We start from the raw sequence: 27,818 nt of genomic DNA on the forward strand, positions 1-27,818 counted from the left end.
TCCAGGCTTCTTCACACCTTGCTCTCAAGGGTCTTAACCACAGCTGAGAGGGCAAACCCCAATTTGTGTTTTTCAAGCAACTGCTTCCATCATATTTGATAATGTCCCATTGGCAAAAAAAATGTGATCAAGCTTATCTTCAGGAGTAGAGAAATAAACTCCACCTCCTGATAGCAGCAGAAAAGTCACCTTGAAAAAAATGTTCAGAGGAATGGGAAAAATTGTGGCAACCACCTGCCACATCATTATTCACCCCTCCTCCAAAATGTGAACTAAAACACAGAAAACCACTTACTAATAAAACTAAAATTAAATTGAATGACAGTAGCATGTGTTGTCAAAGATGCATAGCAAATACAACTTCCAGTCCAGCAAATACAACTTCCGTGGCTCAGTGGATTGAGCACTAGCCTGCGAACCAAATGCTTGCCAGTTCAATTCCCAGTCAGGGCACATGCCTGGGTTGCAGGCCAGGTCCCCAGTTGGGGACACATGAGAGGCAACCATACATTGATGTTTCTCTCCCTCTTTGTCTCTCCCTTCTCCTCTCTCTAAAAATAAATAAGCAAAAGCTTAAAAAGAAAAAAAAAAAAACTTCCATTCATTGATGGTGAAAGTATTAATAGTTTCAACCATTTTTTGAAAACTGTTTGGCAACATCTACTAAAGCTAAAGATATGCCTACCAGTGACCCAGCAGCTGTACTCCCAGGTTAATACCCAAGAGAAATGAGAACATGACCACAATAAGATTTGCACAAGAACATTCACAGGAGCTTTATTCATAACAGCAAAACCTGGAAAGAATCCAAATGCCCATAAAGAGTAGAATTTTAAAATCCTAATACAGATGATGGAATATTACACAGCAATTTTTAAAAAGAACAACTACTTATAATGTGATAAATTTGATGGGCACTACATTAGGTGAAAAAACACACAAGAGGGCATACTGTGAGGTCTCATTTCTTTGAGCAGGAAAAACAAATCTATGGTCACGTAGTCAGGATATTGGTTACCTCTAGGGATGGGACTCATTGACTGAGAGATAAAATATTTTATATCTTGATGTGGGTGGTACAGAAACATGTGAAATTCATCAAGGTGTGCACTAAAATTTATGAACTGTTACATAAGTTGTACCTCATTTAAAACACAAAAACAGAACTCTGTTAGAACAGATAAAAATGAAGACTAGCCCCCTTGGGTAAAGCACTGTGGAGAGAACATGGATCTTCAAAACAGACTCTGTCACTTACTACCTGCATAACCTTGGTTAATTCACCTCATCTTGCTGGGCCTCAGTTTCCTCACCTGTGAATTGAAGATAGTAAAAGAACTTCCTTTGTTGTCACTTTAGGGACTAAATAAATTAAGATGAAAAGCTTAGGGAAATACTATCAATTACTATTATGTAAGCTCTAAATAATTATTTGCTATTATGATGATGAATGGTTGAATATTCATTTCTAGAGAGAAAGATGGTCATTTTATAAGAAACAATTTGCTAGAAACTTATAAAATATCAAAAATTGGTCCTGGCCGTTTTGGCTCAGTGGGTTGGGCATCGTCCTCCAAACTGAAAGGTCACCAGATCAATTCCTGGTTGGGACACATGCTGGGTTGCGGGCCAGGTCCCCAGCTGGGGGCATGTGAGAGGCAACAATCAATGTTTCGCTTGCATATCATTTTTCTCCCTCTTTCTCCCTCCCTTCCCCTCTAAAAAATAAAAAAATTTTTAATCAGTTCATTTCATTGCTTTAAAATATATAAATTAAAAATTGACAGAATTACAAGGTTTATTCAGAAACCCACAATCATGATGAGAATTCAACATAGCTCTTTCAGTAAATGACAGATCAGACTCCTATGGACTGAATGTATGTGTCCTCCAAAATTCATATGCCAAAGCCTACCACAATGTGATGGTATCTAGATGTGGGATCTTTGGGAGGTGATAGGGTTATGGAGCAGTCCCCTCATGGGTGGGGATTAGTGCCCTTATAAAAGGAACTCCAGAGAGCTCCCTCACTTCTTCTGTCATGTGAAAACAGAGAGAAGTTGGCCATCTGTGAACCAGGAAGCGGGTCCTCACCAGATATTAAATCTGCCAGCATCTTGACCTTGGACTTCTAGGCTCCAGAACTGTGAGAAATAATATTCTGTTGTTTATAAGCTACTCAGTTTATGGTAGTTTTGTTACAGCAGCCTGAGCTAAGACAGGGGCCAATATTTATAAATGTACAAAAGATCATTAAACACAAATAATATGCTCAATTTAGTAGACATGTAGAATACAGTACATTGATTTCAACCACCCATGAAGCACTTATAAAAACTGACCATATCCCTGCCTTCCCCTCTCCACCTCCCTCCTCAAAAGAGCCAATGTCACATACCAGTAGGAAATGCATCCCTTTCATCTAACAAGATGTTCATAAATAAACAGTCCAGTGCTGGCGCAGACACATAAAGATACCAACTAGGGAACCAGAATGGCTGTGACTTCTGGCCACACTGTCTTCAGCTTGTGGCTTTTACCCTCATGGCCACAGAATGGTTCCTCTAGCACTGGACATTATGTCTGTTAGTACAAAAGGCAAGTAGAGGGATCTGGCTAAATGAAATCACTCCTTTCCAACCTCTTTCCCAGGAGTCACACAGTGACTTTTCATACTGACCAGAACTGGGGGAGGTGGCCTTCTCTAACTGCAAGAAGGGCTGGGAGATGGAGGTTTTTTAATAGTGTACATTACCAATCTGAACAAAAAAACCTAAGTTTTATTGTAAGAAAGAGGGGCAGTTCTGATAGGCAATTAAAAGGATATGCCATACTAGACCAAAAGGAAAATCTCAACAAATTCCTAAGATTCAATATCAGAAAGACTACATACTCTGCTCACAATGTAATTAAATTATAAACCAGCACCAAAAAAGCAACTATAAAACACCCAGATCTATGCAGTAACTTTCCAGAATGACAGAAATGTTCTGTATCCTGAATGGAGTGTTGGTTACATGTATGTATACACCTGTCAAACTCATTCAACTCATAAGATTTATGTATTCCACTATAAGTAATTATAACCATGTACAGTTATTTTAAAATCTAATTCCAAATAAGTCATGTGTCAAAGACTTAATGATAATGGAAACTTAGACATTTAGAATCAAACAAATGAAACTGGACACCAAAACATGTGATATAGTTAAGTGATACTATGAGATTATAGGCCCAAATGTTTCTAATTTTACAAACTGTAAGTTAATTAGCAAGAGGCCCACCAAACAAATGAGATGCTGATAAAGGCAGGCCACCATTCCTAACATTTTCTCTCCTGGTGTGAGTCCTTTTATGCACAGTAAGTGAAGAACTGTGCCTGAAGGCTTTCTCGCACTGATTACATTCATAGGGTTTCCCTGCAGTGTGGGTTCTCACGTGTACGATAAGGTGTGAAGACTGGCCAAAGGCTCGCCCACATTCCTGACACACATAGGGCTTCTTTCCAGTGTGGGTCCTCACGTGTTTCCTGAGGGATGAGGGCTCACTAAAGGCTCGCCCGCATTCCTGGCATGCGTAGGGCTTCTCTCCAGTGTGGGTTCGCATGTGACTCTTAAGGGTTGAGAGCCGACTCAACACCTGACCACAAGTAATACACTCATAAAGTTTCTCCCCCGTGTGGATCCTCTTGTGAACGTTCAGATGGGTGCTCGTCCGAAAGGGCTTCCCACACTGGTTACATTCATATGGTTTCTCTCTGGTGTGAGTCCGCAGATGAGTCTTCAGGGACGAATGTTCCCTGAAGGCTTTCCCACACTGACTGCACTCGAAGGGCTTCTCTCCAGTGTGAGTTCTCACATGGCTCCTCAGAGAGGATGGCTGATTGAAAGCTTTCCCACAGTCCTTGCATTCATAGGGCTTCTCGCCCGTGTGGTTTCTCTGGTGCAAAATCAGGTTAAAGTTCCTCGTGAAGGTTTTCCCACACTGACCACACTCAAAGGGTTTCTCTCCTGTGTGAGTCCTCATGTGGCGCCGTAAATTTGAGGAATACTTAAAGGCATGTCTACACTCTTGACATTCAAAGTACTTCTCTGAGGTATGGGTCTTCTCATGCCTGATGAGGTCGGAGCTGTATCTGAAGGATTTTTCACATTTGTTACATGCATAAGTTTTATCTCCACTATGGATCTTCTCACGCACTATTAGTTGAGTAGTCTGAAAGAAGGCTTTTGCACTCTCTTGGCAATTGTAGAGGTTGCCTCCAGCATGAATTCTCTCATACTGAAAAAGTTGTGTAATGCTGTTGAAGGGTTTCCCAAGTTCATTATATTTGCAGAGCTTTTCTCCAGATGGAGGTTGCTGTCAAATGACAAAAATGCAAAAACCAAAGACTTCATTAAATCAACATTCTCCTCCAAGTGAACTGTGTGTAGAATCAAGTCATTTCTACAGCTGAAGCTTTCACCATTTTTGTGTTCTGTACTATTTCTACCCTGAGTTCTGTTAGATGGATGTGATGCCACAAAGAGCTAACATTTTCATTACTTTCTCAGGCTTTCTTAGATGCGGACTTTATCTGAATTGCTTAAGGCTACATTAAGTTTATTTATTTTTAGAGAGAGGGGAAGGGAGAGGGAAAGAAGGAGAGAAACATCGATTGGTTGCCTCTCACATACCCCCAACCAGACACCAGGCCCACAACCCAGGCATGTGCTCTGACTGGGAATAGAACTGGCGACCTTTTGCTTCATAAGACAATGCCCAACCCACTGAGCCATGCCAGTCAGGGCAGCACTAAATTTGAAATGCTCTACGTCTGTGTCCCACTTATGAACATTAAGTGTGGGAACTCTGTGAATATGCATCTTGGTCTATGTTTCAAGTTTTCTCTCACTTCATGACATTCACTGACTCCCAAGAAATTGCTTTCTCCTGGGTGAGCGCCCCTTGCCTTCAATCTCTCTCTAGCCTCTTCTGCCGTTTTTCTAACCAACAGCAACCCCAGACTTTTCTTATTCTAGAGGACCAAGAATAGTCTTTGTGTACCTTACCTTTTTCATGCCAATGGATGGATTCTCTGCAAAAACATCTTTGTTGAGAATGGACTCTTGGGGTTGAAGGTGAAGTTCTGAAATGAATTAAGGGAGAAAAACGTTAAGTGTTCAGAGAAGGAAACGGTAGGATCAAGGTGACCAAAGAAGTAAGCTGGGAACATGTAAACTATTTTTTTAAATACTGGTCTTAAATACAGGAAGAAACAGTGAAAAGGAGGAATGTATCAGAGTAAAGGAAAATTTTAAGGCATTTGGCTATGTGAGAAGTCATGTAATCATAGAAACAAGGATAAAAATAGTAATTTACTAAGACTGGGACTGATGTTGAAAGTATTAACAACCTACAGTGAGGAGGAACTGGATGAACTATACACATGGAAATGCAAAATGTGAAGAGAAGGTAGGATAAATCATTCTTTGAAACCAGAGGGAAGTATTAGAGATAAAAGGAGGAAAGGGGAAAGGAAAAAGGGTGGAATTCACTAAGGGAGTTCAACCAACAGCCTTCTTCATCAAAGGCATTGAAAGTATTTCCATTACTGACACTTTCCAAATCTAACATTCATCTTACCGATCAGAGCTGGTGCTCCCCTGACCTGCCTAGTGCTCACCTATTCGGGCTCCGGGGAAGATCCCTCTCTCAGTGGTCCACATCGCTTCTCTTTGCTCCAAATAGGAAAAGGTACTGAGTGTGCATAGCTGACCTCCTGTTCGTGGGGAAAGACGCACAGAGTGGGTGGACTGCACCTGCCCTGAAACCAGGGGCTGATACTCTGAAGTCTTTAGGGGCTCTGTGGTGGGAGTAATAAAATGAGCATGCATAAAACCTGATGAGCACAGCAGAGCTCTTCCACTAAGGAAGCAGCTCCCTCACAGGGCCCCTGAGGACGCTGAGACATTCTGGTCACCAAAGCCGAGGGCCTAGCTCAGGGATGTATTTGAGACACCTGAAACAGCAGACAGATCTTCATTTCCACAGGGAAGCCACTAGGCTAGACGCACCATGACAGCAGGACTTGTCTGTCTTTTTGCCACTCAATTCCAAGAACCCACACTTGTTGTGTGACTGTGTGGATGAAGCGATGAGACCAGCCTTACCCACTGAGGCCAGGTTCCTGTAGTTCTCCAACATCACGTCTCTATACAGGCTTTTCTGTGCAGAGTCTAGAAACATCCATTCTTCCAGGGAGAAGAGCACGGTCACATCTGCAAAGGTGACTGGCTCCTAAAAGGCACACCCACCCAGGCTCAGTCAGGGGCCACCTCTGCCAATACTCAAGAGGATGATGGGGGGCTGGCAAGCCTGGGGAAGGGAGTCACTGTGTGGAGGGTTTTCAGGTGGGGCTCTGAGGTACCTCAGAATCTGCCCCTTGGCTTAGGCCTCAAAACTAGAACTCTTCTCTCTCTACTCTTCCCTCCCAAAGCAATAGCACCCAGAGGCGAAGCGACAAAGGACCTCAACTTCATGTCAGGACTCAGCTATTGACAACTAGCCAGGAAGCCCTTGCAGTTTTATTCCCCTCCGGCCCCGGGGTCTAGCAGACCTGAGCCTACTGCAGGCAAGAGAAGCGTTTGCTCCAGGAGACCATGAAGGCCATGAGATGAAGACAGCTCACATCTTTGCTTTGCTTTCCCTCCTGACACTCAGCAGAACGTGGCACTCAACACCTGGGGAAGGCGTGACTGGGGGCGGGGTTACTGACTGGGCTGTCCACCCACTGCAAGAGGCCCAGTGCCTGGATGCCTGGACACCAACCCTGTGGGGTGGAGAAGCTCTGGGCCATCAGAGGGGACAAGGGGGCAAAGCAAAAGGGAAGAATGAGGAGGATTCCTTCCTTACCTGTGAACAGGTAGACAGCACCCTGGGAACCACAGCTTCTTCCTCTGTGCTCTCATCCTGCAGCCACACAGGACCCTGAGCAGGTAGAGCTAGAGGAGAAGCAGAGAGCCGTGAGGCCCAATGAGCTCACTCGCAGGACCAAGTGCTGCCCACCCTGTGAGTGACCACATGTGTACACACATGTATGCACACTCACAGCGACACGCACCGCCCACATGCCCAGTCTCCTTCTCGGTCTTTTGTAGAAGCTCCTCTTCCATCTCACCTCTGGCTAGCATCCCCATGTGGCAGACCTTCCTGCCCTCAGTCCTCTCTGCTTCAGCCAGCAACCTGCCCCTCTGGGCATCAGTTCTCAACTTGACTTCACAAGGCCCAAATACCCAGGTTGACTCACATCTGAACTCCAGACCCAGACACCCAACCCTCGGCTCCAATCTCTCCACTTACCTATCTGGGAGAACAAGAATGGAACATTCAGAATGAGCTTGAGGGCAGGGCTGTCGCCCCAGCAGACAGAGGACAGAGCCCCGAGCCAGAGGATTATTCTCAGGCTTTGATCTTGCCATGCTGGGTGTTGAACTGACTTGGGACCCCTGACCCCTTTCTTCTCACCCACTGGGAATGGAAATGCCTCTCCTAAGCCTGCCCTACCATTGTATTCTGGATGCAGAGATCTCCTTTTCTGATTTCACAGTTGACAGAAGGAAGGTTTGCCCCTAGGCTGGACCACACCCTCAGTCTAACTCATACCTGATTTGGATGATTTGCAAGATGAAATTTGCGATTTTCTGAGTTGATGAGATTTAGATGAAATTTTAGACTTGGAGTTGATGCTGGAATGAGTAAAAATTGGCGGAATGTTGGGATCATGTGAATGTATTATGCATGTAGGGAGGACATAAATTTGGGGGAGCCAGAGGGCAAACTGTTATTGGATTGTGATCCCCAATAAAAAAGGGGAAGTTTTAACTCTGAATACCTTAGAATGTGACCTTATTCGAAATAGGGTTTTTGCAGATGTATTTAGTTAAGATGAAGTTACAGTGGAATACAGTGGGCCCTCAATCCAATGACTGGTGTCCTTATAAAAAGAGGAAAAGAGACACAGAAACGGACATATGCGGGGAGAAGGCCATGTGGCAATGCAGGCAGAGATTAGCCCAATGCATCTCCAAGGAACACCAAGAATACCACAATTGCCAGAAGCTGGGAGAGAGCCCAGGAAGGATCCCCTGCTCCAGAATTCACAGGAAGGATGACCCTGCGGACACCTTGCTTTCAGACTTCTGTGCCCTTAGAACTAGGAGATATAAATTACTGTTGTTTAACCACCCCCACCACGTACTCACCACCTTCTTCCCAAGGCCTGTTCCTCTTCCAGTGTCCCTAACGTCAGGAAGGCATCCCTGCCTCAGATGAGAAATCTCACCCTTCTCGGACACTCTACAGACCCCAACAATTAATCCAAAAAAAATACGTAGTGACCTCTCTACATGAAGCACTCACCTCTCCCCAACCCCACACACCCATTTCCTTTCCTCCTCAGTCCTCTCCAAGGCTAATGCCACATCACACCTTCCTCCCTCGTGGATCCACTTAAATGCCACTCCCTCGTGACTTTGTCACAGCCCTGTCCCGCACACCATGCTTGGCACATAAATGCTCTGGATCATCTGGTAAGTGAATATACACACAACTCACCAAACTGTCTCAACTTGACCTCCTACGTACCTTAGAATGAATGTTCCATGCTCACCTACCACCCAGATAAGAGTTAACACAGCAGGCTTCACTGTGCTCCTCAGCAAGGCTGATGGCAGGGCTGGGCCTTGGCTGGGGTCTGGAAACTTGCATATCAAGGGGGTTGCCTCCACCCTGATGAGTTCATACTGCTTAAACTGTGTGTACCATGTGGTTTGTGCTGAATGCCTGCTTTCCTTCTAGGAGCCGGGAGTATAGGTATGTTCTGGGCAGAGGGCGTGCACGTGCGTGGCCCTGAGTGAAAACCCGGGTGCTAAGTCTCTAATGAGCCTCCCTGGCTGACATGTCCCATGAGTTGCTCCAGCTCACTGCAGGAAAGAAGTCCATCCCATGTGATTCTGCCGGGAGAGGGGTCTGGAAGCTTATGCCCGGCTCCCTCCAGACCTCACCCCCTGTGCCTCTTCCCTTGGCTGATTTTGCTTTGTATCCTTTCCCCGTAATAAACCATAGCCACATGTCCAACTGTACGCTGCACCCTATGAGGCCTCCTAATAAGTCATCAAACCTCGGAGTGGTCTGAGGGACCCCCACCACATCGACTCCATACTCACCCCAAGTCTAGGCTGCCACTATTCCATTCCTAACTCCTTCATCCTCAGATGCATTGTCTCATTCACCTAAATGCATCCCTAGCTCCCAGCAGCCTCAGGCTTTCCACCCTTCCAGGCCCTGAATGACGTGCAGCCCAATCACTCTCCAATCAGCTCACCCCACTCTCCCCGTCTCCCTGTGCCCCCTTCCCACAGACTTCCATGAGCCCCTGGGCATCACTGGCTCTCTCTCCCCAAGGGGTTTTCCAGAAGCTACTCCTAGGCCTGAAATACTCTCTCCAAACCTCCAAACAGCACATCTGGCTAAACTAAATGACACAGTAATTATGATCTAATCCAGGGCTTGCAATTAAAGATGTAATCTGTTCCCCAAAATTTTCCCCCTATTTCTCAGTAAATGTGCCTTTTAACCTCATTTTTTAAAAGTTCAGTTAAAACATATGCCATGTATAGTGAATTCAATTGTAATCTTTCCCATCATCATAATTATGTAATGAAGAATTTAATCTCTCCCAAAGAGGGGTCTGGCTTTTTGCCACAGTTTAGTGGAGCCTGCTCTTTCGTAACAGTAAGTCCAAGACAAAAACTGAGGATTATGGAAATGTCTTTTCTATGAATGCACAGATCATGAGAGGCTTTTATGAATTCTCTCCCAACAGTGCAGAGTAATGCCTGCAGTGAGAGGGCATGAAGGCTGGAGATGCCAGGCCCACTGACTGGGATTCCACCCGGTACTCACTCACCAGAACCCCTGGCCACCCAGGGGTTGGGAACGCCCAGTGCAGGGTCTGGTGTGGCCACCCTCTGAATCTGCGCAGCCGCCTTCAGCCCCTGGACAGAGTGACAGGGACAGATTAGAGTCACATGGTGGTCAATGGGATCCACTCACACCTGCTCACTCTCATGGCTTAATTTGCATGGCTGGTCCTGATTTGGAGAACATACTGATAAAAGGACATGCCCTGGTTAACCGTCCAGATCTACCAAATTCTTCAAGACAAGGCTAATCACTGTGCTAGAACTACAACTCCTAGAAGGATGGAGAGAAGGGGCCCCGTGGGGGAGGCCTCCTCTGAGCAGCCTCCAGCTGTAAGAAAAACACCAGAGCAAAGCAGGCAGTGGGTGCCAGCAGGTAGAGGGAGGGTGTGGGGTAGACCCATGCAAATGGAGGAGTTAGGGAGTTATTTCTGGAGGACGCCCTGCTGTGGAAGAAAGGATTTAAATGCTGCTCTGCTGGCGCCTGCTCCCCCGGGAAAGCGATCTGACCTGACTTGCACCTCTAAGGGATGCCTCTGGCCTCTGTGTCCAGAGTGGGAGCACTGGAAGCAGAAGCCTATTAGGAGCAGTTCCAGTGGAGGGAGAGGGGGAGGGTGTTCAGAACTAATGGTGAATCTGGGCAGGGTGGTGACAGTGGGGACAGGAGGAGCAATCAGACGTAGATTATAGTTTGGGAGGAAAGCTCACAGGACTTGGTGGTAGATGGGAAGTAAATGCAACAGGCCCCTCAGGGAAGGTGATGGGCAAGGGCAGGCAGCGGATCTTTCTCCTCAGGACAGGACACGCCCTCAGTGTCCCTCTCTGATACTCTCAGTCACTGGTCAGGCCAGTCCTCGCAGAGCCCTCACGTCATAGGACCCGCTCATTCCTGTAGGTTTCCTGGCCATGGACAGGGTGGGTGTGAGGGTGGAAAGATCAAAGGAAGAAAGGCTGGACCAAGAGAGGCAGGGCCAGGGTGGTAGCTCCTATCACCTGCCACCTTCAAGGTTTGCCTTTCATGCAGAAATGCTAGGGCCTGTCCAGTTCTTACCAGAAGCTAAGCCTGGACCTCTAGCACGTTCCCAGTTCCCAACATGCCTCCCTTCCCTCTGGCCTCATTAACAGAAATCCTGAACCCCAGGCCTTACTGGCTGAGACCCACACAGCAAACCACCTCCTAGGCTTACTGTGTATCCAGAAGGCCAAGGTGACTCCCAGAGAGCTGGCTGGTCCTCTGGAGTTGAAAGTATCCCCCTCTCTCCCATCATGGGCCAGATCTGCAACCTCAGATCCAGCCCTGGCTCCTAAAAAAAGGCATGGGGAGTGCTGAGCAGGACAGAGGTTTCACTAACACTGTTCTCGGCCTCAGGGACCCTCGCTTTAGGGGTAGCGAAGTCAGAAGTTGGGCCACATGGGTCTCCAAGGGTCCAAGGGCAGATCCCAACAGACCTGTCCCCTTTCTGGTTCTGGAGGGCCCTGGAGGGACTCCCTTGGTCCCTCAGAGGGACTACAGGATGTTTGACTACAGAAAGTTTGAAAGCCCTTGGTCCTGAATATGAACGTGGTCTGTATTTGTCTATTTGGCACCCATCAACCACAGGGCCAAACTACTGGCCACAGCTGTTTACGTCTCCCCTGCCACCCAGAACCACATCCTTAGCCACTTCTCACACAAGCCAATACTCCTCCATCCTAAATCACCCAGGCCAGGTACCAGACAACAAAGGGCAGCCCCCCGAGTCAAGGTCCCCAGATTTACTCAAACTCACCAATTCTGTTTAACCTACCCTGTGGAAGCACCCACACAGGCTCTGGCCTAAACTCTTCCCTCACTCCTTTCTGCCCCTTCCCTGACCCTGGCACTTACCCTGTGTGGCCCCCTTGGCATAGCAAACCCTCTCCTCTGAAGAAATGTGAGTCAAAAAAAATTTGTGGCACTGGCCTCTCTGTGGGTATATTTTGAGACAAACATTTTCATCAAAGTAATTTTGACACAGATTACTCTTCTTGGAAAAAAAAAGTGTTTTAAGAGTATAGCCTATTTGTCCAATACATACTGACGGAGCACTGTTTGGTGTGGACAAAAGACCTCAGCTTCCAGGAGCCGGGTGGGTCATGGTGAGGTGGCATAGGAAGACTGAGCCTGGAGACACCCCTTTCTCAGTTTCCTTTAAGGCAATTCCCAGGCTCTCCACTGGTGAAGCTGACCACAACAGGGAGGCCACTGGGCCTCGGTCTGGCCCTGGCCACTAGCACTTACTGCCATGTGACAGGGAGGCCTCAGAACTGCCAGTGGGCCTCAGTGATTGGGAAAAGGCTTGACGACACAGGAATGGCTTGGAAGAGTTAGCTGAAGAGTCAGCACCATCAACCAAGTGGCAGGCTGTGTGACCTCAGGCAGTATAGTATATCCTGATATCTGAGACGATGGTCTCAGGAGTTAGGCCTTGATTCAGCTCCAAATCCAACTCAACCACTGTGGGTTATATGTCTTCAGGGATGAACTGCTCGATTTCTTTACATGTGTCTGGAAATAGATTTCCTCTGCCCCACTCAAAAAATTCTGTGACTGCCTAGTTCCTGGGCTCAGATGCAGCAGGAGAGTCTCCCTTCTCCCACACTTGGTGCTCACTACTGAGCAAGGCTGGAGTTCTGTGGAAGGGGCTGGAGCCCCATGCTGAGAGGAAAGACCACAGAAACCAGAGAGACGACCTGTCCATCGTGGCGCATTCCCTCCCTCTAATGGTCCACCTGCTGGTCAAGACATGGGGACAGGCTCTGACTGGTGGGGCTCAGTTGGTTGGGCACCCTTCCGCAAAGGTCACTGGTTCAATCCCCAGTCAGTGCACATACCTGGGGTTGCAGGTTCAGTCCCAGGTTGCAGCACATCCAAGAGGCAACCAATCAATGTTTCTCTCTGTCTCTTTCTCCCTCCCTTCCCCTCTCTCTAAAAATAAATAAAATTTTTTAAAATAATAATAATAAAGACATGGGGTTGGTGGGGGCCTGGAGATGCCTGCAACAGCACTTATGTGTTCATTCCTTCCTTCAACAAGCATCAGTTGAGGGCTCTCTGACACACAGAAAGCTCTATAAGGGATCTACTGCACCAATCACATCAGATGAGGCCCCTGTAATCCAGCAGCTCTGGTAGCACCTTTGCAGATCTCAAGTTCTCCAAAACCACAGGCCCTTTCCCAAGCAGCTACTAGAAAACATCCTCTGATCATATCAGATGAGGCCCCTGCAATCCAGCAGCTCCGGTAGCACATTTGCAGATCTCAAGTTCTCCAAAACCCCATGCCCTTTCCCAAGCTACTAGAAAACATCCTCTACCTAAACAAAAGTGTAGACCAAGGGCAACAAGGACCTGGGGAGAAGGAGGGGGTCTCAGCTGCCCTGGGGTCTGCTGCAGGGTGTGCAGAGGTGAGAGTTTGGGCCGCCCCACAGCCTATATCAGGCTATGCAGGGTAAGGCTTCCTGTGCTCAAGGCAAAGGAACAGGACAAACAGGACAGAGGTCTCTACGACCGGGGCCATGCCACCCCATCCACTGGGCCAGCATCTATAATGCCCGGAGACCAACGCCATCCATAACAGAGGGAAGGGTGTGCAGACTGAGGGAACCTAGAGATCTCACTGGCTCTGGGATGAGCAGACCCAGCCCAAGGGTGAAGCTTGGCTATGTGTGTCCCTCTACCCAAACCCTAACCCTCCAAATCCCCAAGTATGGGAACCCAAACTTTGGGAGCTCCAGCAGTTTGGGAAAGTGGAAACTCAGAGCCAAAGTGAGGATGGAGGGGTTCCATGTGCATCTTCTCATGCACTGTAATGTATGAGCTGGTTCTGAAGGTTCTTCCCTGCTGTGAAAACAGCTTCTTTCCAGTCTGGGGTCTCGACCTGTCTCTTAAGCAGGGTGGGATCCCTGACAACTGTCCTGCATTCTTTATAAATCAGAGTGGTCCTCTCTCCTGTGGGTTCTCTTGTTCATGACCAGGTATGGTTCCTCCAGAAGCCTTTCCCACTGCAGTTAAATCATCAGGTGCCTTCTCTCCAGGAGTTTGCTCCTAACAAGGGGTGAATGATGACAAAAAGCTCCCTGGCATCCATGCCACACCCAGGAATGCTCCCATCAGCACTTTAAGAGACGTGCCTTGCTGACACAGGCCGAGTTCTCCGAGGACGCTGCAGGCTCCACCACCAGGCTCTCTCACACATGCAACTTTCCTGGGGCTTCCCTAACAGAGAGCATGTTTCTCATGACTGTTGCAGAGTAAGTCACATTTCACACAATCAATGTCTGACTAACACTGATGGAAATGTCTGCTTGGGGGAACCGTCTAGGAAGAAAGAGTCTTGAGCAACAGGTTGAGTTTACCCAAATTAATGAGTCACAGACTAATGGAAAGAGCCATATTCACAGTTACAGTCACAGTGTCCCCTCAGACACTGGGTAGGGAGGGGCCCTGGGGTGCATTTTCAACTCATGTGTTCCTCAACTTCTCCAATGAGAAGAATAACGGATCATCCACTGTAAATCTTACCATTTGCAAATCATGGGGTGAGTTTTCCTCCAAAATATCCTGCATAGGAGTAGACTCTTTGGGTTTAGGATGAGATTCCCAGTCTAAAATAAATTGGAACCAAAAAAATAAATTTTTTTCAGAAAGAAATACTGGTATGAAATTGACACACACACACACAAAAATATGTTTTTAAAAATAATGACCTAACAGGACTAAATGGTAGTGGAAAAAATACAATAAAAATATATTTAAATAAATAAAAATACTGACCTAAAGTTGGGTAGGTACTGAAAGGGAAGACAGCATCAGTGAGCAAAGCAAGTAGAGCTGTGTATGAAATTTGGAAGTGACAGGAATGAGGGGGAAATGAAAGGCTATTTTTCCAAGTAAAAGGTTCAATGGGAAGTGAGACTGACGCTGCCTGAGAGTGCTATCACAGAAACAAGCAGGAAGCAATTAGCCAAAGAACACACACAGAAATGTTCGACTGAAAGAGGAATTGGGTAATCTGTATGGGTAACAAGGTAGAGAAATTAGAATCCTCCTACACTGCTGGTGGGAACATAAAATGTTGCACCTGTTTTTAGAAAGCAGTTTGGCGGTTCCTCAAAAAGTTAAAACATAGGGTTACCTTATGACCCAGGAATTCCACTCATAAGTATACTCAAAAGACCTAAAAATATGTCCACATAAAATCTTATACATGAATGTTCACAACAGCACTATTCACCTGGCCAAAAAGTAGAAACAACCCAAATGTCCATCAACAGATGAATGGGTAAACAAAATGTGGTCCATCCATAGAATGGACTATTACTCAGCCTTAAAAAAAGAATGAAACACTGATACATGCTACAACATGGATGAATCTCAAAAACGTTAGGCTGAGTGAAAGATGACATATCAAAGGCCACGTGTTGCATGATTTCACTTCTATGAAATATCCAGAACAGGCAAATCCATTGAGACAGAAAGCATTAGTAGCTGTCAAGGACTGGGGGGAGAGGGGGTGGGGAGCGACTGATAACAGGCATAGGGTTTCATTCTGAGGTGAGAGAAATGTTCTGGAGTTAGTAGTGGTGATGGTTGCATAATTTTGTAAATATACTAAAAGCCACTGAATTACACAGTTTAAATGGTTGAATTTTATAGTTTGTGAATATCGCAATTTTTTCAATAAAGAGAATTTGGAACATATCTTTTTCTGAGACCAAAGAGCTAGAATGTGAAAAACCAAAGAAAAGCTAAAGCAACTCCCTTGAGAAACCTCACACCAAATAGCCTTATTTTCCCTCACAATAGAGGGCCTTCAAAATGTTCTAAGACCGACTTTCCAGCACACTGTCCCCATACCAGGTGGGTCACAAGATCCCTGCATCCCCTGATACTCACCCACACCCATGGCATGGAGAATGCCTTGTCCTGCTGCCCCCAGTTCTTCTCCTGGCCCCACCTGGGAGGCAAGCCTGGGTTTGCATGGTGGTGTCCCTGCTCATGGAGAAAGACACCCATCCTGAGGGAGGGAGGGAAGACTTGCAGAGGAAACAAATGCTTCCCCACCAGCCACCCAGCTTCCATGACCACCCAGCTTCCACGTGGAGTTCAGCTCAAGATGCCGAAACTGGGCATGCAAAGTGATCATGTCCAATTTCTAATGAACTCAGTGAAGCTCTTTAACAAGGGCCCAAACCACAAACACCCTCCTCTCTGCCCCTCAGGGCTGAGGTTCTCTAAGCCCTAAAGCCAAGGCCAAGGTCAGTGAGACCCACACAGGACCTGACTATGGAAAAAATTAAGTCAATGCAACAAATGGAGCTCTGTTATCCTGTGGAAACCAGTGAACAGCAAACACTACGAAGCCTACCCCACATCTTTGTGGTCACGTGGCAGATGCTTAAACATACAGGATTTAAGCATTCAATGCCAGCCTTACCCCTAGGAGCCAGGGTCCTACAGTTGTCCAGTATTCCGTATGTGCACAGGTTCCTCCACGCACCATCCAGCAATGCCCACTCCTGGCTGAGCCCCGCTGCCACATCCTCAAAGGTGACTGATTCCTAAGAGAGCACACATATTCTGGCTCAGCAAGGACCAGCCCCACCATTCTGGGGAAGGGAAACCCAGCGCAAGAACACTGAGACATGGAGCTCTCTCCATTCCAGGGCTCAGCAAAGCCCACCTGCCACTTGTTTTCGTAAATAAATTTTCACTGGCACACAGCCGTGCCTATTTGTTTACCTATCTCCATGGGTGTTTTGTGCAATGAAAGCAGAATTGAACAGTTGCTGCAACAGAGATCACATGGCCCACCAAGCCAAAAATATTTATTTTCTTTTAACATTTGGACAAATCCAAAGGTGTAAGTTTTGGCTCTCTTTGTCACTTCACTGACCAGTGATGGCAGAGCCTGTACTTCTGAGCTTAGAGAGTTTTTCCTAAACTCCTTCTTTAAGGCATGAGAAGTTTGGATTTGATCATTGCATTTTCACATGTCCCTAAGTCCCCTCCCAAGACTTATATAAGCATTTAGCAATCTTTTAAGCCTGTCAAAACAGGACTTCCATTGCAACTGAGAAATTGTATGGCCTTGTAATTTAAGAATTCCCTAGAGCAGCACTGTCTGGTTCAGCTCTCTGGGATGATGGGAATATTCTGTCTGCGATTGCCAAAAGAGCAGCCACCAGCACGTGTGGCTACTGAGCACCTGAGAAATGTGGCTCAGGCAACTGAATTTTTTAATTTTATTGGATTTTTAATTCATTTAAATTTAAATTTCGACAGCAACATGCTTATGGTAGGTCTCACAAGAGAGAGCAAGGATGGTCCTACGGGAGCTCTGCAGCCAGCTCTAAATGAGCCCTACTCTGTAGTCAGACTCTGGAATTAGGCACAGAGCCCCTGCTCCAAAGCCACTTTCCTCCAGAAGTCAGGCACTGAAAGAGGTCACCAGGTCCCCGGGAGAAGGGCTGAGATGTTCTACATTTCCCCTTAGCTGATGGTGAAGAGCGAGGGGATGGAGGTTAGAGTACATAATCATCCACCCCCACCAACCCAACTCCCCAACTCCTTACCATGACACCAGCACCAGGGTTTAAGGTCTCAGTAGGCATCCTCCCTGCAACAAAAGACAGCAAGTCTAAGAAGGGGTGAGTGCAGAAGCAGAACACCAACAGGGGTTCAACTCAGGTTAACTCCATTTTTGTGAGTCACCGTCACAGTGACCAAGCAAAAACCCAATAAGCAACATACTGGGCTCAGGCCACCTATCAGACCATAGCACCTGACCATTTCTATTACTGCCTCTCACCTAACAAAAAGATCATTTGTCCTCACATTCCCTTAAAATACCTTTAACAACCTCTACTTTTCCTCCACTGTCTTTATCCAGTTGTAATATAATATAAAAATTATATTTATTTGTTAGGTGATTCTGCCTCTCCCTCCAACCACAATATAAACTAAGTATAGGCTTATGTCCATTTTTTTTTTCTGGACCCCAAATTCTGCCACCAGCACATTTGATGCATATTAAGTACTTTATATATTAGGGGTTGGCAAACTTTTTCTATAAAAGGTCAGATAGTAAATATCTTAGGATTTATGGGCCATACAGTCTCTATACCAACTATTTAACTGTGGTTGCAGCACAAAAACAGCCATAAAGAAAGAACACATAAAAACGCCCTGACCAGTGTGGCTCAGTTGATTGGAGAGTCATCCCATATACCAAAAGGTTGGGGGTTCAACTCCTGGTGGGAGCACATATCTAGGTTCCAGGTTCGATCCCCAGTTGGGGTGTATATGAAAGGCAATCAATAGATGTTTCTCTCTCTCTCTCTCTCTCATCAACAAGCTTTTTTTTTTAAAGAACACATAAAAAATAGGCTTCAATAAAACTATAAAAAACAACATTGGGTCAGATTTGGCCCATGGGCCATAATTTGCCAATACCTGTAGTAGAGAGACTTTGTCAATTACCAAACCCTCAATTCCACCTTCCACATGTCTCAAACACTGCATCTTTTCCAGTTCCACAAGCATCATTAAGACCCAACTACCTGAACTTATCCAAGCTCCTATATATGGACTCTGCCCATCCCAAACTCCATGCTCAATCCAGCAGCTGATATTTTGTCTAAATCGCAAACAAAATCATGTCAGTCCCCTACTTAAAAATGATTCAGTGGCTTCCCAATAGCTTTAGAACAAAGCCCAAAATTTACAATGACCTTCAGAGCCATGCCTCCCTCTCCAACCTGGCTCATCCACTCCACACTTTATTTTCTCTACTTTGGCTTTCCCATTCTTTCCTAGGCTCCTGGATGCCACTGGGCTTTGTACTGCCTGAAGGATTGTGCATCTAGAAATGTTCTCTCAAATCTCTTCCCCATTCCTAGTCCACACCCCGATCTCTTGTCTAGCTACATACAACTCATCTTTTAGGTTCAAACACTTGTCCCTTTTAAAATGTTTTTCCTGATCTCCTCCCCAAATTCTCCTGTTCCATGTTTCCATATCACCCTTTCATGATTAATTTATATCTGTCTTCCCAGCTATCATAAAACCTCTGCAGAGACAAGCACTATATCTATTTTGGTGGCACTGCTTTCCCCTATTCAGGGCCCAGTTCATCCAGGGCACTCCCAACAACATGTGCCAAACTATCAACACTCCCCCAAAACAATTCAGCATAGCAGGACTAAGGTGGCACATGCCTGCACGTACAGGCACACGGAACAACTTAACACCACAAAAATCAATATAACAATGACTTAAAATGTCTGTTCATATAACACAATCCACAAGAGATTTCAGATGTCTTTAAGGAACATTAATTCTTTCTAAAAAGGCAAGATGAGACATGTATTCTTTTTGAAAACAAACATTTCACTTCTAAAATTGAAATTTGATGTTTAATTTTCCTCCAGAATTAATGTTTTTGAGTGAGCTTTAACCCTATTATAAACGTTTTTAACTTATGGCCAACTCAATTTCAATTCCCACTACTAACAAACTTATGTCATCTTTTCCCTGGAGTCCCAGATGTTTTGAAGCTTTGTAGTAATTTACAGGCTTGGGGTAACTGAGCCAAAGTGAAGAGAATAGCTTACTTTTCCTAAATGATAAGCCTTATGACATAATTGAGAAATAGCTTTTCTTACGGTACCCTCACCTCGCCGTGAAAAAAAAAAAAAAAAAACAACTGATATTCACAAAGGCATAAAATAAAAGCCCTTTTAAAAGAAAGAAGAAAATGAAAGGAAAAGGCAAGAAAAGCTAAGTTAACAGGCCCTAATTTCAGGAATTGCAAATCGTCAGTCACAAAAAAAAAAAAAAAAAAAAAAAAAAAAAACCTCATCTAATGCATCCCTTGATAGAGGATGCACTCCGTTTTTTAAAAATTTACTTGACAAGTCATTCAAACCAATTTGCACATGCAAACTCAGACCTAACTTTCCCATTGCAGAGCTAGATAATAGGAAATGTTATATTAAATAAAACGTGAACTGCTTATAACAGTTGCTTTGCATAAGGGCGACAGGATAGGGCCCTACAAACACGGGACGGGTGAGAACTGGGGCTGGCTGGTGTCACCATTCCTGAACTGCAGGACCTGGACTACACTTCGTGATTTCCCTTCCGATAGATGAATGAGTCCGGTCTGCCCGGAAGTGGGTTACCTAAGGGCGAGGTAGCCGGCCGAAGGAGTGCGGGACGAAGCTGCGCGGCCGATCTGTGCTCGCCTCATCCCGGCCCCAGGGCGACCACGGGGAGGAAGGACCTCGGCCAGGACAGCTGTCCCGCCCCTCCGCGCTCTCCCGGTCCTCCCGAGGGGCCGGACCACACCTGCAAACCGCCGAGAGACACTCCCACCGCAGCACGCCGCGAGGTACCCCTGCAAGCCTCCAAGGGACAACACGGCCACTGCCCCAGCTCACTTTCACTTCCGGTCTTCGGGCTGCTGGGAGCGGAAGTAGCAAGGGCTCCCGGGTTCTCGGGGCCAGGGACAGTGCCCTGGAGGTTGACCCCCTGGTTGAGTACAAACTCAGAGCAGAAATTCTGATTTAATCACCTGTGGGGGTGCGGTTAGGCTCTGGAATTGGGTCGGAGGGCCAGAGCCGGGGGAGGTTGGGGGATGGGGTCTAGTACGATGGCAAGGCTAAGGCGAGGCTTGCGTCCAATGGGCGGGGATTGGGGCGGGACCTGAGCTTGGTTGAGGGGTGTCAATGGCGTGGTGGAATGCTCCATGTTTAACTTTCCTCTCCCCTTCTCTGGCCTCCACGTTTCTCCTTTGGCTAATCCTATTCTCTACAAAAATATATCCTAGGTAAGATTTATTTTTCAGTCTTAGTAATTTCTTTTAAAAATAGAATCGAATATAGGCAGGCATGCACTACCTAAGGGCATTTTAGTCAACAAACGACCTCATATATGTGGATGACAAAGGGGCCATACACGAAGCCTGACAAGCTCAGGGGAGGCCTTATAAACTCAGAGATTGACAGTAACATAGGATGATCTAAAATTAAAACTTCTTAACCAAAAGTGAGTTATGGCAGGTAGCTGTTAGGGTGGTTGGTGACGCGGGCTGGGAAAGAATTCACAAAGAGAAGAAAGGGCAGAGAGTAAAGTTTTTATTCACTCTCCAAGAAAGAAGAGGGGTGTGGTGTGGAGAGATACACCAGTATTGAGGGGTGGGAGCTTTGTGCTTTTATTGGCTTATAATTTGATTTTAAAAGAGTTGGGGGTTGATATTTTGAGGCCCCTGGCCTGTTGGGGCATTGTAACACAGAAGCTGCAGTTTGTTCCAATGTTATCTTGTTCCTGTGGCTGTAGGGAGAGGCTCATCACATTCTGTTCTTGCTTTCCAGTAATTTCCAGTCCTGGGGACATAAGCTCAGAAGAGTAAAGTAGCAGTCATATTTAACAAGAAGCCAAAGTATCAAACGGCACTGACTTTATCCTTTCATTCCTCTCTCTAGTTTTAAAATGGATTTATTCTTAATGACCTGGCCTGGTTCTGGGGAGTAGGGATGAAGATCTCTTCTGTAACTACTTCAGGCAGGCTAGGGGTGTAGAGATGTCCCTGCCTGTGAATCCAGGTGTGGGTCATTAAGAAGAGGGTGGAATTGGACAGCCCAAAAGGCGAGAGCAGTGGCTGCAGTTTGTGGAGGGAATCTTCCAGAGCCTGGATGCTCTGTTGAATGAAGGATATGAGATATTTGAGGAGACATGGCCTAAAAACAATAAAGAAAAGGACTGCTGTAAGTCCAATGAAGGGAGTTAGCCAGGAAAAGCAGGACCAGATATTGCCCTCAAAATTCAAAAAAAATGGAGAGGTGGAGTAGGTACACTGCATCAGTAGTTCAATAATTCCAAGTCAAAGGATGAAAGAAAAAATGAAATATTTGCTTGGAAGAAAACTAGGAAAACTAGGATTTAATCAGTTTGTGAGTGACAATTGGACATTGTGATTGCCATTGAAACGCAATTTCTTTCCCTACGATCACCCTCATTTTATTAAAGAGACTGCATATAAATCCAGTTTCAATTTGGCCTGATTATTTTCATGGACACAAGAATAGTAATTGATCATATAGGCTCTTTTAAATCTGCTTTGCTGGAATTTTACAAGGAATCTTCAGACTGAACTTTAGTCAGCCCTTCAGGACACAGAAGCCAAGTCACACAGGTGCCCTCTGGCTTTACCTGCAATTTCTATAGGTTTGGATGGATTCCTCAAGTTCTTGAGATCCCCAAAATGTCTTTAGGTTCCTTCTTCACCATCTTTCAGGAAAGCAACATTCATTTCTTACCTGGAAAGACTACCACAAACCACATGACAAAGCAAGGTACCGGGCCATTTTCTCCAAGGGGCTCTTATTGGCTTCAAAAGTCAATCTTAATTCCTTAAGGCTTTCTGGTGACATCCAGAGTCCAGACCTGACTCTTTCAATTATGACATTCCAAAGACTTAGTTAATAAAGCTACATTTGGAAACCGGTGCTATCATAAAGAGAACATATTCTTGTTGGGTTTATGCAAACAGACATATTGCCATGAAAATAATACTCATTAAGAGTTGCCAAATTCTGAGGGGATCAGGTAGGGAGAAAAATATAAATGGTTCAAGATTGCTTCTGGGGGCATAATTTATAAATTGTTCTAGGTAAAAGTTTCCTTATACCTGGGAAACAAAAATTTTAAATTAGCAATATTTTGAAGTCATAAGAATAACAATTATCTTTTAGTTCATTTAGTCCCATATAACCAATTTTGTTGGTCTTATTTACTAGTATTTCCATGAATCCAGTTATTCCTTGGGATTCTATAAATCTTCATTTACTCTAAAGATGAGTCGTTCACAAACCTATTCAAAGATACATTTGCAAATGCATTAGAGTAAAACAGTGACTATAAATGATCAAATTTAAAATGACATGGTTGTAGATTCAATTAAAATGCAATTGACAACAAACTTTGCTTCTTTGTAAAATACATTTCAAGATAGTAATATCTTGATAAGTAATAATTACCATGAAATTACATAAGATTGAAGCTCATTTTTAGATTTAAAACACAAATCTTAATATATATAAAGACTGATGGTATGCAAGGTTCTAAAACACTGTACAGGATTTATCAGAAGTGTACATTGACCACTGGAAACAATTCAGAAGTTCCCCAAGTGTGGGTTACAAATACCCAGGGTACCACTGCTTGATGTCCCCACAGGGAACCTTCACTCTTGGTTTGTCCAGTGCCACTGACAGGACGCTTGGTACCCCAACAGCTTCCTGTTTGAACTTGATTCTGAATCTTTGCAAGTTTCTTCCTGAAGCAGATTAAAATTTATAGAAAATCTATTTTGATAAAAATATGTATATACAAATAAAATAGGTATTATTATTATTCTGTTTGGCAAAGCTTCCCATGTAATTTTAAGGATATTAAATAGGCCTAATTAATTCAAAACCTTCTTTTTGTAAGAAAAGAGAACAAATCCTTGAGGTATTCCGGGGGCCCATTGGAATAACTCAAAGTCATTTCTCAGTTCTTAAAATTTAAACTTTGGGAAACTTGTCAAATATACTTAACCAAAAGGATATAACATAAACTTTCTGTAAAACACCACATTTTTGTTACAACCCTAAAAGACATTAATCAAACTTAAAACCAGTTTTAATATCAAATATTTTGTCCAGAACATAGAATCCTGCTTAATTTATATAAACATTGAATATTTTTAGGCCAATAGAATATTATACCCTAGTTATGGCATTCAGAGGCAGAAAAAGCACTACATGTAACACACAGACAAATACAAATCACATAAAGACCATACACATGGAGACTGAACACAAAGACTATGAACATAATTTGAATTACTAATTTTTGTAGAGAAAAATATAAGATTTCTCTTATTTGCTTTTGACAACTTTTAAGAAGACTGGAAAGGAGATGGGAAGTCCTAAATACCAAGCAAGACCTGTTGAGACTCTCGATAAAAGCTTTTAAGGACTGTTAATGAGTGGTGTAAATAAAGTCTCCAAGGAGTCTGGCAGCAGGAAAAAAGCCTGGATGGGGCTGCTTTGGCTCCCTGAAGGGTCAGAATCCTGGTAACAGAAGATCTATGCTCCAGATGGAGCACTGGGAGTTATAGCCCACACCAGCAGAGAAATACAGAGATAGATGTGTTTACCCTTTGAGGATGACCTTACCAATGATGAAAGCACTAGTCAGATGCCCTGGGAATGGATTTAACCCACTTAGACAAGGGGACGCAATAGAAAGCCTATTTAAGAAAGCCACACTGGCAGAGAGAAAGAGAAAGCATGTTTGAGAGAGAAAATTCATTTGTCCAATGGATATGTTTACCCCATGCCCTGAAGGTGGCCTTACCAATGACCAGAACACCAAACAAAGGGGAGGGAATGGGTCCCTTTAAATGTCAGAGGTGATTGGGTCCTGACTCGCTGGACCCTGCGTCCAAGGTGTCACCTCGGGAAGGTCTTGTAGGGTGACTCCATGTCCAGAGGGCAACTTTACCTTCTGTCTCAGCATTGAAGGAAAAAAAAGCATTTTGATGAAGGATTTAATCCATAGCTGACAGGTAGGTTTCCCCCACACTTCAAGGGCAAGAAAAAGTGTAGTAAAAGCAACTCCATCCCTCGCTGGTGTTGCTCAATGGATTGAGCGCCAACCTGTGAATCAAGAGGTTGCAGGTTCAATTCCCAGTCAGGGCACATGCCTGGGTTGCAGGCCAGGTCCCCAGTTGGGGACATGAGAGAGGCAACCAGTCGATGTATCTCTCACAAATTAATGTTTCTCTCCCTCCTTCTTCATCCCTTCTTCTCTCTCTAAAAAACTAATAAATAAAATCTAAAAATATATAAATAAATAAATAAATAATAAAAATAACTCCAGGTACCACCAGAGTCGAAGAATGTCACCAGAGGGAAATTAGGTAGAGAAAGGGGTACTGAAGGCTGAGGTTTTTTCTTCACAAATTTAAAACTTTCACAACCTTCACAAATCTTTCTGCAACTTTCACAAACTTTCTTATCTCTTTAGAAATAACAATCTTTAGAATAATTCACTTTCAATCCCTGTCCTACAAAATTGCATCTCCATGCCTTACGTCTTCTTTAGTAAAACCATACAATTTCTTTCCAACTTAATTTGAACTAAACTTTCAGAAGCCTCAATTTCCAATGATAAAAAGAAATCAACCAGCATTCCCTAGATTGGCTTTCATGAACACATTTCATTACCTTTAGAAACATAGGTTCCTCTATTGGCAAAAACAATCCCACTTTCAAGAAACACACCTCCACTAAAGCATAAGGTGTTTATCTACAACTTCAAATCCACTCCATACCTTTTTTTAATACTTTTTTTAAAGTATATTTTATTGATTATGTTGTTACAGTAGTCCTAAACTTTCTTCCCTTTGTTCCCTTCCACCCAGAACCCCACTTCCCTCCAGAAATCCCACCCCCCTTAGTTCATGTACATGGGTCGGGCATATAAGTTCTTTGGCTTCACCTTTTCCTATATTATTCTTAACTTCCCCCTGTCTGTTTTGTACAAAACAATTATGCTTCTTAACCCCTGGACCATTTCCCCATTTCTCCCTTCCACCTGCCAGCTGATAACCCTCCAAATGATCCCCATACCTATGATTCTGTTCCTATTCTGGTTTGCTTAGTTGGATTTTTTTCTTATTTTTTAGATTCAGTTGTTGATAGCTGTGAGTTTGCTGTCACTTTAATGTTCATAGTTTTGATCTCCTTTTTCTTAAATAAGCCCCTTTAACATTTCATATGATAAAGGCTTCGTGATGATGAACTCCTTCAGCTTTACCTTGTCTGGGAAGCACTTGATCTGCCCTTCCATTCTAAATGATAACTTTGCTGGATAGAGTAATCTTGGTTGTAGGTCCTTGCTTTTCATCACATTGAATACTTCTGGCCAGTCCCTTCTTGTCTGCAAACTTTCTTTTGAGAAATCAGCTGATAGTCTTACAGTCAACCCTTTGTAGGTAACTCTTTGCTTTTCTCTTGCTGCTTTTAAGATTCTCTCTTTATCTTGAACCTTTGGTATTTTAATTATGATGTGTCTTGGTGTGGTCCTCTTTGGGTCTAGTTTGCTTGGGACTCTCTGTGCTTCCTGGACTTGTATGTCTATTTCTTTCACCAAATTTGGGAAGTTTTCCTTCATTATTTTTTCACATAAGCTTTCAATTTCTTGCTTTTCCCCTTCTTCTGGCACCCCTATGATTTAGATGTTGGCATCTTTAAAGTTGTCCCAGAGGTTCCTAAGTGTCTCCTAATCTTTTTCAATTCTCGTTTCCTCATTCTGTACTGGTTGACTGTTTTTTTCTTCCTTATGTTCCAAATCATTGACTTGAACCCAGATTTCTTTCTCTTCACCATTGGTTTTGTGTGGATTTTCCTGTTTCATTTAGCATAGCCTTCACTTCTTCTCTTCTGCATCTGCCATACTTAAGCATATCTGTCAAGCCTGTGGTCCTCTTTATCACCAGTGTTTTGAAGTCTACTTCTGTTAGGTTGGCTATCTCCTTGTTGCTTAGTTCTCCCACTGGAACCTTGTTTCATTTCCTATTTTGGGCCATACTTCTCTGTCTCCTCATCTTGACAGACTCCTGTGTTTGTTTGCCTCTGTGTCTTAGGTAGAGCTTTTGCACCTGTTGCATTGAAGGGGCAAAGCCTTAGGTATTCATCAGTACAGGGCGACCCGTTTCACCACGTTGTTGTACTATATGTGGGGATGGGTCTGAGAAGGAACAATGCCTCTTGCTCAGGATTCTCCCCTTTTCCAGGCACTTCTCCCACTTTCGTATGGGACTGGCACCTCTCTAGCTGTTGCCCTGGCCATTGTTCCCAGAGTGGGTGGGTCTCTGGACAATCTAGGACCGTGGGGGCCCTTTAAACAAGTAGACTCTACTGAGAAACCAGCAGTTTCTTCTGCTGGCCCAACCCTCGCTGGTTTGCACAGTCAGAAGCAATGAGGCTTTATTTTCCCTGGTGCTGGAACCATGAGCTGTGCAGTCTAGTCTGGTACTGGAAGTGCTCCCCAGGTGTCCCTCCCGTTTTTATTTTTTTTAAGGTGCTTTATTGATTATGCTGTTACAGTTGCCCCCATTTCTTTTCCCTTTGTTTCCTTCCACCCAGTGACCCCCCTCCCTATAGTTGTCCCTCCCCCTAAGTCCATGCCCATTGGTTGTGCATATAGTTCTTCTCAACATCTTCCTGTCTACTCCACTCCCTACTACTATGCTTCTTAATTCCTGTACCATCTACCTCCCTTCCCCCTCTTCCCCCTCCCTGATGAACTCTCCCCATAATTTTCCCCATACCTATAATTCTTTCCCCACTCTCGTTGCCTACTTAGTTTGCCTTTGTTTCAATTCCCTAGCTTCTGTTGTTGGTTGTTGTGATACAGTTTTCATTTTAATGTTCATAGTTTTGTTGCTCTTTCTCCTAAACAAGTCCCTTTAACCTTTCATATAAGAGTGGTTTGGATCTGATGAACTCCTTCAGTTTTACTTTGTCCTGGAAGCACTTTCTCTGCCCTTCTATTCTGAATGACAGCTTCACTGGGTAGAGTAATCGTGATTGTAGGTTTTTGCTTTTCATTACTTGGAATATTTCTTGCCAGTCCCTTCTTGCCTGCAGAGTTTCTTTTGAGAAATCAGCTGATAGTCTTATTGGGACCCCTTTGCATGTAATTCTTTTCTTCTCTCTTACTGCTTTTAAGATTCTCTCTTTATCCTTAATTTTTGACATTTTGATTCTAATGTGTCT

At 44.5% G+C, this 27,818-nt stretch overlaps 1 protein-coding gene across 1 annotated transcript; it reads right to left on the minus strand.

Moving 5' to 3' along the window:
* Positions 1-1,780: 1,780 nt before the first annotated feature.
* On the minus strand, positions 1,781-20,439 carry ZNF333 (zinc finger protein 333). Its single transcript, XM_090289672.1, has 12 exons — positions 20,169-20,439; positions 17,559-17,602; positions 16,421-16,544; positions 15,880-15,975; positions 14,506-14,588; positions 11,150-11,266; positions 9,950-10,037; positions 6,895-6,983; positions 6,153-6,279; positions 5,666-5,761; positions 5,052-5,128; positions 1,781-4,359 (listed from the first exon to the last, which is right to left on the minus strand). Exons 2-12 carry the CDS (start codon positions 17,595-17,597, stop codon positions 3,265-3,267), a joined length of 2,031 nt encoding a protein of 676 aa, XP_090145798.1. The 5' UTR covers positions 17,598-17,602; positions 20,169-20,439; the 3' UTR covers positions 1,781-3,264.
* Positions 20,440-27,818: the final 7,379 nt, after the last annotated feature.

The sequence above is a fragment of the Furipterus horrens genome, unplaced genomic scaffold (genome assembly GCF_987537825.1).
Source record: "Furipterus horrens unplaced genomic scaffold, mFurHor1.1.pri manual_scaffold_10, whole genome shotgun sequence".
NCBI lineage: Eukaryota > Metazoa > Chordata > Mammalia > Chiroptera > Furipteridae > Furipterus > Furipterus horrens.